Source organism: Oncorhynchus masou, chromosome 32, assembly GCF_036934945.1.
Source record: "Oncorhynchus masou masou isolate Uvic2021 chromosome 32, UVic_Omas_1.1, whole genome shotgun sequence".
Classification (NCBI taxonomy): Eukaryota; Metazoa; Chordata; class Actinopteri; order Salmoniformes; family Salmonidae; genus Oncorhynchus; species Oncorhynchus masou.
Genome location: NC_088243.1, coordinates 69,554,001 through 69,570,171, shown reverse-complemented (window position 1 = coordinate 69,570,171; position 16,171 = coordinate 69,554,001). Strand labels below are relative to the sequence as shown.

The 16,171-nt window shown below is 39.9% G+C and overlaps 1 protein-coding gene across 2 annotated transcripts; it reads left to right on the top strand.

Annotated features, from left to right (window-relative positions):
• The first annotated feature begins 1,528 nt into the window (after window positions 1–1,528).
• On the top strand, window positions 1,529–15,697 carry LOC135526524 (glutathione S-transferase P-like). 2 transcript variants are annotated; one of them, XM_064954985.1, is made up of 7 exons: window positions 1,529–1,671; window positions 6,353–6,388; window positions 10,159–10,265; window positions 10,578–10,665; window positions 10,866–10,969; window positions 14,997–15,098; window positions 15,293–15,697. In XM_064954985.1, coding segments are annotated over exons 1-7 (627 nt in total). In that variant the 5' UTR covers window positions 1,529–1,670; the 3' UTR covers window positions 15,482–15,697. The 2 variants fall into 2 exon arrangements, with proteins under 2 accessions (XP_064811057.1, XP_064811056.1); XM_064954984.1 differs by lacking the exon at window positions 1,529–1,671 and adding an exon at window positions 3,312–3,381.
• The last annotated feature ends 474 nt before the right edge of the window (window positions 15,698–16,171 follow it).

Sequence of the window (16,171 nt, the reverse complement as noted above, 5' to 3'; positions counted from 1 at the left end):
GGGCGATTCCCTGATCCACCTCTACGCAGACGACACCATTCTATATACTTCCGGCCCGTACTTGGACACTGTGCTATCTAACCTCCAATTGAGCTTCAATGCCATACAACACTCCTTCCGTGGCCTCCAACTGCTCTTAAAAGCTAGTAAAACCAAATGCATGCTTTTCAACCGATCGCTGCCTGCACCCGCATGCCCGACTAGCATCACCACCCTGGATGGTTCCAACCTTGAATATGTGGACATCTATAAGTACCTAGGTGTCTGGCTAGACTGTAAACTCTCCTTCCAGACTCATATCAAACATCTCCAATCGAAAATCAAATCAAGAGTCGGCTTTCTATTCCGCAACAAAGTCTCCTTCACTCACACCACCAAACTTACCCTAGTAAAACTGACTATCCTACCGATCCTCGACTTCGGCGATGTCATCTACAAAATTGCTTCCAACACTCTACTCAGCAAACTGGATGCAGTTTATCACAGTGCCATCCGTTTTGTCACTAAAGCACCTTATACCACCCACCACTGCGACTTGTATGCTCTAGTCGGCTGGCCCTCGCTACATATTCGTCGCCAGACCCACTGGCTCCAGGTTATCTACAAGTCCATGCTAGGTAAAGATCCGCCTTATCTCAGCTCACTGGTCATGATGGCAACACCCATCCGTAGCACGCGCTCCAGCAGGTGTGTCTCACTGATCATCCCTAAAGCCAACACCTCATTTGGCCACCTTCCGTTCCAATACTCTGCTGCCTGTGACTGGAACGAATTGCAAAAATCCCTGAAGTTGGAGACTTTTATCTCCCTCACCAACTTCAAACATCTGCTATCTGAGCAGCTAACCGATCGCTGCAGCTGTACATAGTCTATTGGTAAATAGCCCACCCATTTTCACCTACCTCATCCCCATACTGTTTTTATTTATTTACTTTTCTGCTCTTTTGCACACCAATATCTCTACCTGTACATGACCATCTGATCATATATCACCCTAGTGTTAATCTGCAAAATTGTAATTATTCACCTACCTCCTCATGCCTTTTGCACACAATGTATATAGACTCCCCTTTTTTCTACTGTGTTATTGACTTGTTAATTGTTTACTCCATGTGTAACTCTCTGTTGTCTGTTCACACTGCTATGCTTTATCTTGGCCAGGTCGCAGTTGCAAATGAGAACTTGTTCTCAACTAGCCTACCTGGTTAAATAAAGGTGAAATAAAATAAATAAAAAAATACAGTAGGGAAGAGCAGTGCAGGATGACTCTGGCTGGCTACAAAAGCCTTTAATCCAGACTTTAATTAGATTTGACCAAAACCTAGAAATTTGTCTGACCATTGCAATGTCAACTATTTTGAAAATAGGCATAGCCTTGTATAGTATTATGACATTGGGACTTCTTTGGACTTGAAAGCAACCCTTGAGACTGCACGAAATTAGTTTTGCTTTTGTATCAGGTTATCATTATTGATCTAGGCTTTAGCACATTGGGATCCTTCAATTCAAGGTAACAACGTAACTAACTTGTAAGTCAGTATGACTTTGCAGAAAGTGACAGATGTGGGCGTGTAGTTGGGAGTTTAGAAAGGGACAACCCCCCATTCCATTTTCAAACGTGTTCATTTCACTGGTCACTGTCAGAGCCACTGCACCACTTGCATCACAAAAGTAAGTACCAAGCTTTAGACCACAATTGTAAAATATAGTTCCGTTATAATAAATAAAGCGATGTGCAATAGGTGGCTTGGACTTTAGGATTTATACTGCGCACAGTCAGATGTTTGTTCTATAGTCGGTCGTGCACGCGGGCGAGCTTTTGCCTTTGCATTAGGTTAACTTTAACTAGCCTACCTTGCCATTAAATTAATTTTGCAACTAAAACTGATCCTCGACGGTATACGAAAAATAAGACCAATAGCTTGCTAGTTGGAAGTTATGCTAATTTCTTAGCTAACTAGCTACATAACCCAGGTTTGCCAACTGAACAACAGATTGTCCTCCCACCCAGTTATGCATGGTGATTTTTTTTTTTTTTTTTTTTCAGAATTCATTCAAGTTTCATATTCCAGGATATCTATGCTTGAGTTGGTTGAAGTGCTGTCAGACTGACTGGGTGAATTTGAGCTTCCTGGCTAGCTAAACTAGGGGTGTATTCATTAGTATGATTCCGTTGCAAACGTAACGTTTTACAACGAAAATAAGTTGATATTGGCCAAACTCGGGTATATCCCTCCCGTTTAGTGACATTAACTCTGGTTGCTTCCGTTTGTTTCCTAGAGTAAACGTTTTGCAACGGAATCTGACGAATGAATACGCCCCTGACATAACCCGGATGCTTGATATGCAAAAATGCCACTTACACGCCAGATTGACCACACTGCAAGATTTGTTTGCTAACAAAAACAATAGTTTATTCAAATAGGCGCATGGGATTTTCACATGCAAATAGCACTTACAATTTGGCCTATACTCAAGCAATAAGGCATCTCGGGGGTTTGTGGTATATGGCCAATATACCAGGGCTCATGGCTGTTCTTACGCGCGGCTCAACGTGGGGTGCTTGGATACAGCCCTTAGCCGTGATAAATTGGCAATATACAACAAACCCCTGAGGTGCCATATAAACTGGTTACCAACGTAATTAGAGCAGTAAACATGCATGTTTGGTTATACCCGTGGTATACCATCTGATATTAAAAATTACAATTAAATGTTTTTTTAAATTCCTGTTCTGAGCATCTGAGATTTACTATGCAATCTGACACACGTCAAATCAGTTTCCTTGATCTTCTGATCTTGTGTGAAGATAATGTTCTATACACTGATCTTTACAGGAAACCTACGGATCGTAACAGTTTGAGGGCTCACTGTTGTCACCCACTTACCTTAAAAAACAGTTTGCCCTACAGCCAATTCTGTTGAATCAAAAATACAAGATACAGTAGGGAAGAGCAGTGCAGGATGACTCTGGCTGGCTACAAAAGCCTTTAATCCAGACTTTAATTAGATTTGACCAAAACCTAGAAACTAGTCTGACCATTGCAATGTCAACTATTTTGAAAATAGGCATAGCCTTGTATAGTATTATGACATTGGGACTTCTTTGGACTTGAAAGCAACCCTTGAGACTGCACGAAATTAGTTTGGCTTTTGTATCAGGTTATCATTATTGATCTAGGCTTTAGCACTTTGGGATCCTTCAATTCAAGGCAACAACGTAACTAACTTGTAAGTCAGTATGACTTTGCAGAAAGTGACAGATGTGGGCGTGTAGTTGGGAGTTTAGAAAGGGACAACCCCCCCCCCCCCCATTCCATTTTCAAATGTGTTCATTTCTCTGGTCACTGTCAGAGCCACTGCACCACTTACATCACAAAAGTAAGTACCAAACTTTAGACCACAATTGCAAAATATAGTTCCGTTATAATAAATAAAGCGATGTGCAATAGGTGGCTTGGACTTTAGGATTTATACTGCGCACAGTCAGATGTTTGTTCTATAGTCGGTCGTGCACGCGGGCGAGCTTTTGCCTTTGCATTAGGTTAACTTTAACTAGCCTACCTTGCCATTAAATTAATTTTGCAACTAAAACTGATCCTCGACGGTATACGAAAAATAAGACCAATAGCTTGCTAGTTGGAAGTTATGCTAATTTCTTGGCAAACCTGGGTTATGTAGCTAGTTAGCTAACTGAACGACAGATTGTCCTCCCACCCAGTTATGCATGGTGATTTTTTTTTTTTTTTTTTTCAGAATTCATTCAAGTTTCATATTCAAGGATATCTATGCTTGAGTTGGTTGAAGTGCTGTCAGACTGACTGGGTGAATTTGAGCTTCCTGGCTAGCTAAACTAGGGGTGTATTCATTAGTATGATTCCGTTGCAAACGTAACGTTTTGCAACGAAAATGAGTTGATATTGGCCAAACTCGGGTATATCCCTCCCGTTTAGTGACATTAACTCTGGTTGCTTCCGTTTGTTTCCTAGAGTAAACGTTTTGCAACGGAATCTGACGAATGAATACGCCCCTGACATAACCCGGATGCTTGATATGCAAAAATGCCACTTACACGCCAGATTGACCACACTGCAAGATTTGTTTGCTAACAAAAACAATTGTTTATTCAAATAGGCACATGGGATTTTCACATGCAAATAGCACTTACAATTTGGCCTATACTCAAGCAATAAGGCATCTCGGGTGTTTGGCTGTTCTTACGTGCGGCTCAACGCAGAGTGCCTGGATACAGCCCTTAGCCGTGATAAATTGGCAATATACAACAAACCCCTGAGGTGCCTTATAAACTGGTTACCAACGTAATTAGAGCAGTAAACATGCATGTTTGGTTATACCCGTGGTATACCATCTGATATTAAAAATTACAAATAAATGCTTTTTTAAATTCCTGTTCTGAGCATCTGAGATTTGCTATGCAATCTGACACACGTCAAATCAGTTTCCTTGATCTTGTGTGAAGATAATGTTCTATACACTGATCTTTACAGGAAACCTACTGATCGTAACAGTTTGAGGGCTCACTGTTGTCACCCACTTACCTTAAAAAACAGTTTGCCCTACAGCCAATTCTGTCGAATCAAAAATGGTCAGATTAATACTGCCATTGAGAAAATTCTAAACAAAACATGACCTTTTTCAAGGTCAGTCTCTACCTTTCAAGGTAGTTTTCTACCTACCCGCTATTCAAAGTGCTCCGAACAAATTAAGGGAATCGTTCACAAACATTGTCATATTCTAAGATCTGATGACAGTATCGGTAATGTTTTCGGACCCTCCCTTGGTCGTATTCTTGCGGGGCAGAAATCTCAGCGAACAATTGGTAAACTCTGATTTACCACCCCAAGATATCCCTGCACAACATCTATTTGCGCCCCCTACTGTATGGAAACTATAAGTGTAATGGCTGCGCTCAATGAAATGGCACTTATAAATGTAGATCCTTCAAACACCCCCAAACAGGGAAACGGATCCCAATCATAGGTGTTATCACGTGCTCTACTAAGGAAGTTATTTATCTTATAACTTGTCCTTGTGGTAAAAATTATATAGGTAAAACAAAGCTCAAATTCAAAGTACGAACCTCAGAGCATCGTAGCACCATTAGGTGCAAAAACTTGACTTACCCAGTTGCGGCCCAATTTTTTGAAGCAAACCACTCTGTCGTCACTACGTTATATTGGCATCAAACATGTCACCCTCCCTAGGAGGATAATTTATTGTTAAAATGAGGCTGCCTGGATCTTTAATTTTAAAGACCCTTGCTCCCTTCGGTGTCAATTGAGACTTTGATCTGAAGCCATTCTTGTGATTTTGCTATTGTAAATGTTTGTAGGCTTATGTAGCCAAGTTGTATCTTTGATCATATGCTATCCATTTGGTTTTTTTGTATGCTATTTTAATATATGAGAATTAACCAATGATATCAGGCTGCACCCGGCCATGGTTACAGACACGTGTGTGTCTTTTGACACTATTTAAACTAGTCACCCCGCAGTGTTTGTCATTATTCCCTGATGAAGACAGCTCGTCTTTCAAAACATTGCACGTTAGGTTATTACATTTTTGCATCTGAGCTCCTAGTGTGCGGCTCTCCTTTAAATTTTTAAGTGTTCTACTCCGCTAGCCAGCACCTCGCCTAAATAGGTGTCCAGTTCTTTCGCCTGTATACCATCTAATATACCATGGCTGTTAGCCAATCAGCATTCGGGGCTCGAGCCTCCCAAGTTTATATTATAAATCACAGGTAAGACAAAATTTATTTTTTTCTGCTCTAGTTCCGTCTTGCCTAAGAACAGCCCTTAGCCGTGGTATATTGGGCTCCTGAGTGGCGCAGCGGTCTAAGGCACTGCATCTCAGTGAAGGAGGCATCACTACAGTTCCTGGTTCAAATCCAGCCTGTATCGCATCCGGTCGTGATTGGGTGTCCCATAGGGCAGTGGTCAAACCCGTTGTCCGGGTTTGGCTGGGGTAGGCAGTCATTGTAAATAAGAATTTGTTCTTAACTGACTTGCCTAGTTAAATAAAGGTAAAATAAAAAATATATAAACCTAAATTCCACACCCCCTCAGGCCTTATTGTTTAAATATACTATATTTGTAGTATTTAATACTAAAGTCTCTTTTTTGCTTTTAAAAAGTTTAACAGTACTCTCATTAGTATTTTCTTCCAAAGGCAGCTATTTCATTTAGTTGCAATAGTAATGGGGCACAAAACAGATCAGTTTGTCTGAATCCATGGTATAAAAGTCAGAATAATTTTTGTCTGAAATATTTTCATCAAAGTGTATTTTCTTGTAATGAATTGACACATGTTTTGTGTCTCCTCTCTTCAGTGGGTCCCTACACAATCACCTACTTTGGAGTCCGAGGTATGTGGAGCCAGTTAATCCTATTCAACATCACAGAGTCTGGTTATTGTTTTAAAGTAATAATAGTCTACCATTGGAGAGTGCATGGTTGTTCATGCATTTTCTGTTAAAATGTTATATTGATATAGCTAACTATTACCAAAATTATTCCTGCAATTGTACTGTCTCTTTAAAAAATAGTGTAAGACAAAAAGCCTTGCACCTATTACTGCTTACATTCATGAAATGTGAACTTATTTAGTGTCATTCATTACCCAGTAGCCTGCTGCAGCAGCTTGACTCAATACTCAATATTGTGTTTCTATTGGTTTAATAACATAAACTGGAGGTGAAGTCATTCCAGGTCATCTTAACACCATGTGTGATCTTTCACACAGATTTTATGACCTGGATTTCACCCACAATGGCTGTTCACTTTGCAGCCTCACCCATCCCTTTTGATTGTTATCACAGAAAATACTTGGACTACTATTGGCTCAGCTGGCCCCCATGGTCACCGTTCATACACTTAACAGTCTGTGTTCCTTCTGTGTCTGCTGCTTACATTATTCATGGTGCTTTAGCACTGAGAAGGGATGGCTTTCAGTCAGGGGGAGCATGTGACCCAGGTTAATGTGGAGTGAACAATCATGTCATGGGACTAGGGTTGCACATTTTCGGGAATATTCAGAGGTGGGAATTAACAGGAATCTATGGGAATTAACAGAAATATATGCAAATTAATATTAATACCATTTAAATGTAGATGTTTTTTGAATTGGATATATTTACCATATCATATGGAGACAAAAACATAAACATTTTACCTTATCATAAGTAGACATAATTGCAAATGATTAAATTCTTCCAATAGAAATAAAATAAAAACTATTTAGTTTCAATTTGAACTTCAATTAAATGAGTTGACTTCACATGGGATAATTTCACTGAACAACAAAAGGGAATATTGAATGATCCCCAATAATACATCGCATCACCCAAAAAACGTTTTCAACATGCATCTATAAAATGATAGTCTAGAAACTAAAGCTTTGGTTGTCTTCCTCTCAGGCTTTCATGTCTTCTCCCTGGACCTCCTCAATGTCCACCTCTTGAACATCTGACTGAGGCCTCATCTTCACGGTCACTTTCCAACCTTGTTGAGGATGGCTCGTTGTCAGGCTCAAAAAGCCTCATATTTGCCCGGAAGGCCACCAATTTTTCAACCGTTGTATTGGTCAGACTGTTGCGTGCTTTGGTGTGTGTGTTCCCAAACAAGGACCAGTTGCGTGCTTTGGTGTGTGTGTTCCCAAACAAGGACCAGTTGTGCACTGAGGTGGCTGATGTTGGTTGGAGTTGGAGGATGATGGAGGCAACAGGGGAAAGCTCCTCAGATCCACAAAGTCCCTTCCACCAGGTGGCTGATGAGATATATTGGCACGACTGCCATATTGCATCTCCATCCCGAAGCCCTTGCTTGGTAGTGTACTTTGCTAGACTGCCAAGACCCTTGCCCTCATCCAGGCCAAGGTGGCGAGACATGGTAGTGATGACACTATAGGCCTTGTTGATCTCTGCACCAGACAGGATGCTCTTGCCAACATACTTGGGGTCCTACCTGTACGCTGCGGCGTATAGTATGGGCTTCAGGCAGAAGTCTTCATGCTTTTTATGTATTTCAGAAATGTAGTTTCCTCTGCTTGGAGTAACAGTGAATAGGTTTCAGGCTGCTTACCACTCTCTCCTAAAATATAATCCAGGAAGATCCTCTTGATGGGCCTGTCCATATTGACAGACTGTGATATGGCCATTTCTAGGAGAGACTCCTCCCCTCCAGGAGACTATCAGACATGATGACAACACCACCCCAACGGGTGTTGCTGGGCAGCTTCAGTGTGGTGCTCTTATTCTTCTCATTTTGCTTGGTGAGGTAGATTGCTGCTATAACTTGATTACCCTTCACATACCTAACCATTTCCTTGGTTCTCTTGTAGAGTGTACCCATTGTTTTCAGTGTCATGATGTCTTTGAGGAGCAGATTCAGAGCATGAGCAGCACAGCCAATGGGTGTGATGTGAGGGTAGGACCCCTTCACTTTAGATCAAGCAGCCTTCATGTGCACAGCATTCTGTCACCAGTGCAAATACCTTCTGTGATCCAAGGTCATACATGACTGCCTCCAGCTCATCTGCAATGTAGAGACCGGTGTGTCTGTCCCTTGTGTCTGTGCTCTTATAGAATACTGGTTGAGGGGTGGAGACTATGTAGTTAGTTAATTATTCCTTGCCCACGAACGTTTGACCACCCATCAGAGATGATTTCAATACAGTCTGCTTTCTCTATGATTTGCTTGACCTTCACTTGAACTCTGTTGAACTCTGCATCCAGCAAATTAGTAGATAAAGCATGTCTAGTTGGAGGGGTGTATGCTGGGCGAAGAACATTTAGCTTTCTCTTCCAATACACATTGCCTGTGAGAAAGACATTCATCAAAATTTATCTGACTACCTTCCTCCATTGAGTCAAAAAAAACGTCTGATTCCAGGAGGACCATGAGCTGTTGATATCGATAAGGTGTCTGATTCATCATTTTCACCTTGAATAGAAGTAGAGGAACTTTTGTCCGAGGTTGCTTGTTATGAGCGCTGAGGGAACTTTATGCACTTGGCCAGATGATTCTTCACATATGATTTGGCACAATATTTGCAAATGTACACAGCTGTTCCTTCTACATTAGCTGCAGTGACTGATGTCTCCACACATCAGATAGCACCCGTGGCATTTTCCTGTAAAGAAATGAAAAAATGAGTTTAAAAAACCCCAAATACAATTCCATGTACAGATAAATAGTTAATGCAGTTAGATTAAACAACTCCTTTGTAAGATACATGTTTTAAAATTAAACATGTATGGAAACAGTTTAATTAACACTCAGTTAGCAGGCTCAAGCAAGCTAAAAACCCACATGGTAGCAAAAACTAACTAGCAGAAATTGTTAACAAGTTAGAAATTATTTAAACACACTTTGCCGTAGGCTGCTATTTACAAGTTAACAAAAAAGCATGTATGTCATAAAATATATTCACTCCACCCCGTATTGTAATCAAAACTTACCAGAAAGCATGTAGTTCTTTGCTCAGACTGCATAGTAGTGTGGGCTCAATGGCATCTCATTAGTGTGCAAGATCTTGAGAATCAGCTGTACATGTGATGGAAGAATGCACTGTGCATGCAGAGGATTGCAATTCCATTGAATTAGGGCTAGTTTAACCAAAATATGCCACAAGACCTAGAATTGCCTTGTGTGTATCCTACAATAAAAGGTTCACTGTTATAAGCTAACTTTTTTTTGATGAATTTAAGCAAAATTCCCAAAATTCCCGGGCTTAACTCCCCATTAAAAATTGTATTACATTTATAGGTAAGTTTCCGACCCTTTGTAACCCTACATTGGCTTGAACACCCAAAAAATGTTTGTACTTGAATAATCAAGAAGGTCGTATAAATAATCCCAGAGATAAAATATACTTTTTATTTCTGGATATAAACTGCCTTTTTATAGACCTACTACTGTACATCAACAAGAAAGCAAACTTTGCACCCCTTCATATTTTACTTCGGCTTACAGTCTTACCTGTTTATTTTTTATCTAGTCTGGAATGCATATATTTACACAACACTAGTGCTATTTATAATGCGTTAGATCTGTGCCAAAGCGTCTAATGATGCCAGTGTCTTATGATTGAGAGCTGTTTTGTTTTTGTTGACCTGTTCTGTCTCGTGTACCACAGGGCGCTGTGGCGCTATGAGGATCATGTTGGCCGACCAGGGCCAGGAGTGGAAGGAGATCCTGATGGACTTTGCTGACTGGACGAAAGGAGATCTGAAAGCCTCTTGTGTGAGTGGGGAATGGATCATTCTTTTGTTACCATCTTTCATTTGTCAACCTGTTCAGTTGAGCCAGGGATGATGGTCTGTTAATAACAGCTGGGATGTGCTTTTAAAGGACAATTGGTTTGTTTATACTGTTTGTTTCAACAATCTCTGCCTGTACATTCCATTATTCATATTGAAGTAAAGAGATTTTACCTCATTAACTCAGTTGCTATCAATGTAGAGTTTATTCAGCTACAATATATATGTAAACCCCATGTCCCAATTAGTTGTTACAATCTATAATAAATAACACAACTTATTTTTTTGGTTTTAGGTATTTGGTCAGTTGCCCAAATTTGAAGATGGAGGATTGGTCCTGTTCCAATCCAATGCCATTCTGAGGCACTTGGGCCGCAATCATGGTAATTGATCTCAATTGTAATGTCATATACACAGAGATAACGAAACATTAAGAACACCTGCTCTTTCCATGGTATACTTTCACCTGGTCAGCCTATGTTTGATATTTACATTGTTTTCCTCACTCCATTTATCCTTTATAATCTCTCAAATGTTAGACTGAAATGTTATTTCTACTTTCACCTAACTCGAACACACACAGATGCCTATGGGAAAGATGGAAAGGAGGCTGCCCGCATTGACATGATGTGTGATGGTGTTGAGGACCTTCGTCTTAAATATGGAAAAATGATTTACCAGGAATACGTAAGTATTCACCAAGGCTGAAATTCTGACTAAGTTCATACAGTTCATACAAAATTTCCTTTACTAATGCAGTGCAGTAAAAAAACATTTGGTTCAATGTGTGGCGCCTGACAACGTGATCGGAAAAATAAAAAAACATTTGATTTCTGAAATATACAATACACCTGCAATGAAGCCGCTCAACAACTACATCATACCAGTCATCCAACAGACTCCCATTCAGAGCAACACATAGGGTCAATGCCCTGCTCAAGGTCACGTTGACAGCTCTCCCACCAGGCCAAGAAACGTGGACCCGAACCCTCCCAAGACCCACAGTTCCCCAATAGCTGTCCCTCAACCATTTGAGACCCTGCCCACAGTCCCACCTCCCCAAGAAGAAAAAGAAAAAATACAATTAATTCCATTCCCCACCCCCAAGAAGCCCCCAATTAACCAACAACTAAGAGAATGAACGAAAGAGAAAAAAGGAAATGACAGAACTAAAACAACTAAACTAAAATCATAACAGCAATGCCAACTGTAATAGTGCCAGACATGCACACAAACATATACATGTATGTGTGTCTTCTAGTATGTGTTTTTTTGAATGAGTCTGTATATGCATGTGTACAAACACCTGCACGGCATTTGCTAAAGTATAAGTAATTGACTGACCCAGTCTCTCCAGATCTCATAACAGTACTATTTCTAGGGTCATTTTTAGCTCAATGCTATGCATTTTCAGCCATTCCTGAACCTAAAATCAGAAACGGGCTACCTGAGGGATATACCAAAATAAATTGTCTATTGATTCTGTATTCTCACAACAAAATCTGCAGCGTCAATGATTTTATGCCCCAAATAGTGGCAAGAATTCTATGTAATTTGTTGGTGGCAAGAATTCTATGTAATAATTTTAGCTGAAAAGCACAAAGTCTTGAATCTTAAGTTTTATATATTTACTCATACACCCTGTACCATGGAATTGGTACATCAAAAATCTCTTCCCAACTATTTTACAATACGTATGGCACAGTTGTCAACATCCTGGTCCTCAAATTAAACTTGTATACTTTCCTATTTATGCTATTTTTATTCCTGCGCAAGTGTTGATCCTTTATATTGGACAGATGCCAGGTCACTACCTCCTCCCGCTGCCACCTGCCTCCTCCATTTTTGGGGTAATGCTGTAATCAATTGGTTGTATTCTTGGATTGAGCAGACCTTCCTGTACAATTCTGATAACTCCATGAATGACAACTCTACCATTCCAATTTACAATATAATTTAAGAACAAAATACAATTTTCAAACATCTTTCCCATAAATACAGATATTTTATCAACCAGCACATTTGAGTTCAGCCATAATATTTGTTGTAACATTTGTTCTATCTTTTCAGGGGGATGAGATTGAAATTGTAGCCAGCTCTGCAATGCTTGTTTGAAAAGGAGAGAGAGACTCTAAAAAAAAATATAATTTTCAATTAATCGTAAATGAGACATGGCAATCTGCAAAAAGGCCATTTTTAAACAAAGGATGAGTTTTTCTTAGTAATCTACTTGAGAACCATTTAACCTTTGAATAAGTGAAGCTTTTAGAGAGTTTTAGTGCTTTTATATTTAATAATCTCAACCCACCCTATTCATAATATGGATGGGCACGTTTTATTTTGTCTGGTTTAGCATCCCAGATGAAGCTAAATATTTTTGCTCATATGATTTGAAAAATGAATCATCAGAAGTAGGCAGCGCCATAAGTAAGTGAGACAGGGAAGATTTTAATTTACCTGCCATTTGAGAAATTTTTCGGACCCATATGCATTGGCTGCATAATCCAGTAGGGCGTCCACCCATGGTGCTCAGAATGACAGGAATCACATTTAGATTATGGTAATGCATCTTAACAGAACATGCAACTCATGTAATGAAGCAGCTAATGTCATTTTCAAACATTTGCCAAAATGCAATTTGGGGAAAAACACTATTCTAAACAGTGCACCTGGGAAACACTATTCTAAACCGTGCACCTGATTGCGGTTCCATATGTGACAGATGAAAATCTGTTATCTAAAGATACAACAACTAGGATGGGTTGCTAATATGACTATGATTGTGCATTTGGCTGCGTTAGGGTTTAAACTTTTTTAAATGATCGTTTTTTGGCCCATTCCTCCTGACAGAGCTGGTGTAACTGAGTCAGGTTTGTAGGCCTCCTTGCCTGCACATGCTTTTTCTGTAATGCCCACAAATTTTCTATAGGATTGAGGTCAGGGCTTTGTGATGGCTTCTCCAATACCTTGACTTTGTTGTCCTTAAGCCATTTTGCCACAGCTTTGGAAGTATGCTTGGGATCATTGTCCATTTGGAATAGCCATTTGCGACCAAGATTTAACTTCCTGACTGGTCTTGAGATGTTGCTTCAATATATCCACGTAATTTTCCTTCCTCTTGATGACATCTATTTTGTGCACCAGTCCCTCCTGTAACATGGTGCTGCCACCCCTGTGCGTCACGGTTGGGATGGTGTTCTTCGGCTTGCAAGCCTCCCCCTTTTCCCTCCAAATATAACAATGGTCATTATGGCCAAACAGTTCCATTTTTGTTTCATCAGACCAGAGGATATTTCTCCAAAAAGTACAATCTTTGTCCCCATGTGCAGTTGCAAACCGTAGTCTGGCTTTTTTATGGCGGTTTTGGAGCAGTGGCTTCTTCCTTACTGAGCGGCCTTTCAGGTTATGTAGATATAGGACTCGTTTTACTGTGGATATAGATACTTTTGTACCTGTTTCCTCCAGCATCTTCACAAGGTCCTTCGCTGTTGTTCTGGGATTGATTTGCACTTTTCACACCAAAGTATGTTCATCTCTAGGAGACAGAAGGCGTTTCCTTCCTGAGCGGTATGAAGGCTATGTGGTCTCATGGTGTTTATACTTGCTTACTATTGTTTGTACATATGAACGTGGTACCTTCAGGCGTTTGGAAATTGCTCCCAAGGATGAACCAGACTTGTGGAGGTCTACAATTTATATTCTGAGGTCTAGGCTGATTTCTTTTGATTTTCCCATGATGTCAAGCAAAGAGGCACTGAGTTTGAAGGTTGGCCTTGAAATACATCCACAGGTACACCTACAATTGACTCAAATGATGTCAATTAGCCTATCAGAAGCTTCTAAAGCCATGACATCATTTTTATGGAATTTTCCAAGCTGTTTAAAGGCACAGTCAATTTTGTGTATGTGAACGTCTGACCGTCTGACCTACTGGATTTGTGATACAGTGAAATAATCTGTCTGGAACCAATTGTTGGAAAAATTACTTGTCATGCACAAAGTAGATGTCCTAACTTACTTGCCAAAACTATAGTTTGTTGACGAGACATTTCAAGCTCTCCCTGTAGATTTTGCGGTGACGTATTGTCCCCATGAGTGACAGAACACTGAGCCAATCCCAGCACAACTAGAGAACATTACCAACCCATACGCTCCGTATTTTCTGCTGGCCACCCCACTGCAGAAAGCACTGAGCGAGTCTGAAACACATGCATTTTGAAACGGCCTTACTCAAGGAAGCAAAAAAAGAGACTGTTTTGTATGCGGTTTTGTTACTCAATTATTTTTTTTATTTTTTTTACCTTGTTTGCAAACTGATATGTGACATGTATTAATGCCAAAATAACATGCAAATAAATAGCTAAACAGATGGGTCTGAAAACAGTCTCTGCCCTACCTGGTCTGAGTGATGGGTTACCACTGAATAAGATACATGAAGACTAACAAATATACACAGGCCAATTTTTTTTAATTCCCCCAAAGGTATGCAAATGAATCTATAGACAGATAAGCATTATGTTGAAATGTATTTCCATCGACTGGTATTTCTATCAATTAATAAAAAGCATTATTTTGCAACGTTTTCTTTTTTTTTTCTCCCGGTCATTTTGGCAAGCAACAGTTGTATTTATTGGCTTTTCATTTGCAAGCTAACGGAAACCCTGGTAGCTTAATGTGTAAACATTTATGAAGTGACACTCTCTCTTTTTCGTAGGATACTGGTAAAGACCAATACATCAAAGACCTTCCTAACCACCTCGACAAGTTTGAAGCTGTGATGGCAAAAAACAAGACTGGTTTTCTCGTTGGTGACAAGGTAACCAATCCTGCAATGCACAAACAAAAAGAGGGCTATTTAATTATGGAGTAAGTTAATGAATACATTTTGGTAAATGGTTTGGTTCTCTTGTAATCTAAGTACTATCACAGAACTAGAATGAGTAGAACATGCATCGCCATTCAAGTTATGTCATCATGAGAGTCTATTTCTCTGTTCCCTATCCTACATAGCCTTCGTTTGCTGACTACAGTCTGTTTGAAGTGCTGCTCAACCACCTGGTGCTCTGCTCCAGTTGCCTGGATACCTCCCCCTCCCTGAAGAGCTTTGTCGAGAAGATGTCAGCCCGTCCCAAAATCAAAGCCTTCCTGGGCTCTGACGCTTACAAGAAACTGCCCATTAATGGCAATGGCAAACAGTGATATTCCTGAACAAAGAAGGCTAGATTTCATCCATTTACCTTCGCTGTAACCTGAACGGTTTTGGATAATAGCAATTTTTTACAAGTCCATCTTACACATTTGCCCACAATAAACGTGTTAACTATATGTACAATTGTTAGCTACTGAGTTGATTAATTGTAGTTTTCATGTGTAAAAATAATAATAATAAAAAAATAAAGGTATTTTTGAGAAGTATCCAGGTCTTTTTGGAAAAAAGCACTTTTGAACGTTACTGAAATTATTTGTATACACATCACTTTTATTCTCTGCAATTCTGTGAATATTATGATAACCAGCCATGTAGCAGAATGGTACATACAGTATGAGGATTCCTAGTCAGTTGCACAACTGACTGCATTCAACCGAAATGTATCTTCCGCATTTAACCCAACCCCACAGAATCAGCGAGGTGCCTTAAGCAACGTCATGGCCGAGTAGTTGTTGGGGTAGAACGGTTGATTATACCTAAATCCGCTTCTGATCTGTATTAGTCTATAAATAAATCTCTTTGTCAAAATTCGGCACCTCTCCAATGTCTTATTCGACTAGTATTTTTGAAAGTGTAAGGATATTAATTCAGCCATAGTTGTTCTGAAGTGTTTGTTTACCAAGAGGACGGGGTTCTGTCGGGGGAAATTTTCGGCACAACACCGGCTCTGGTATTTGAAA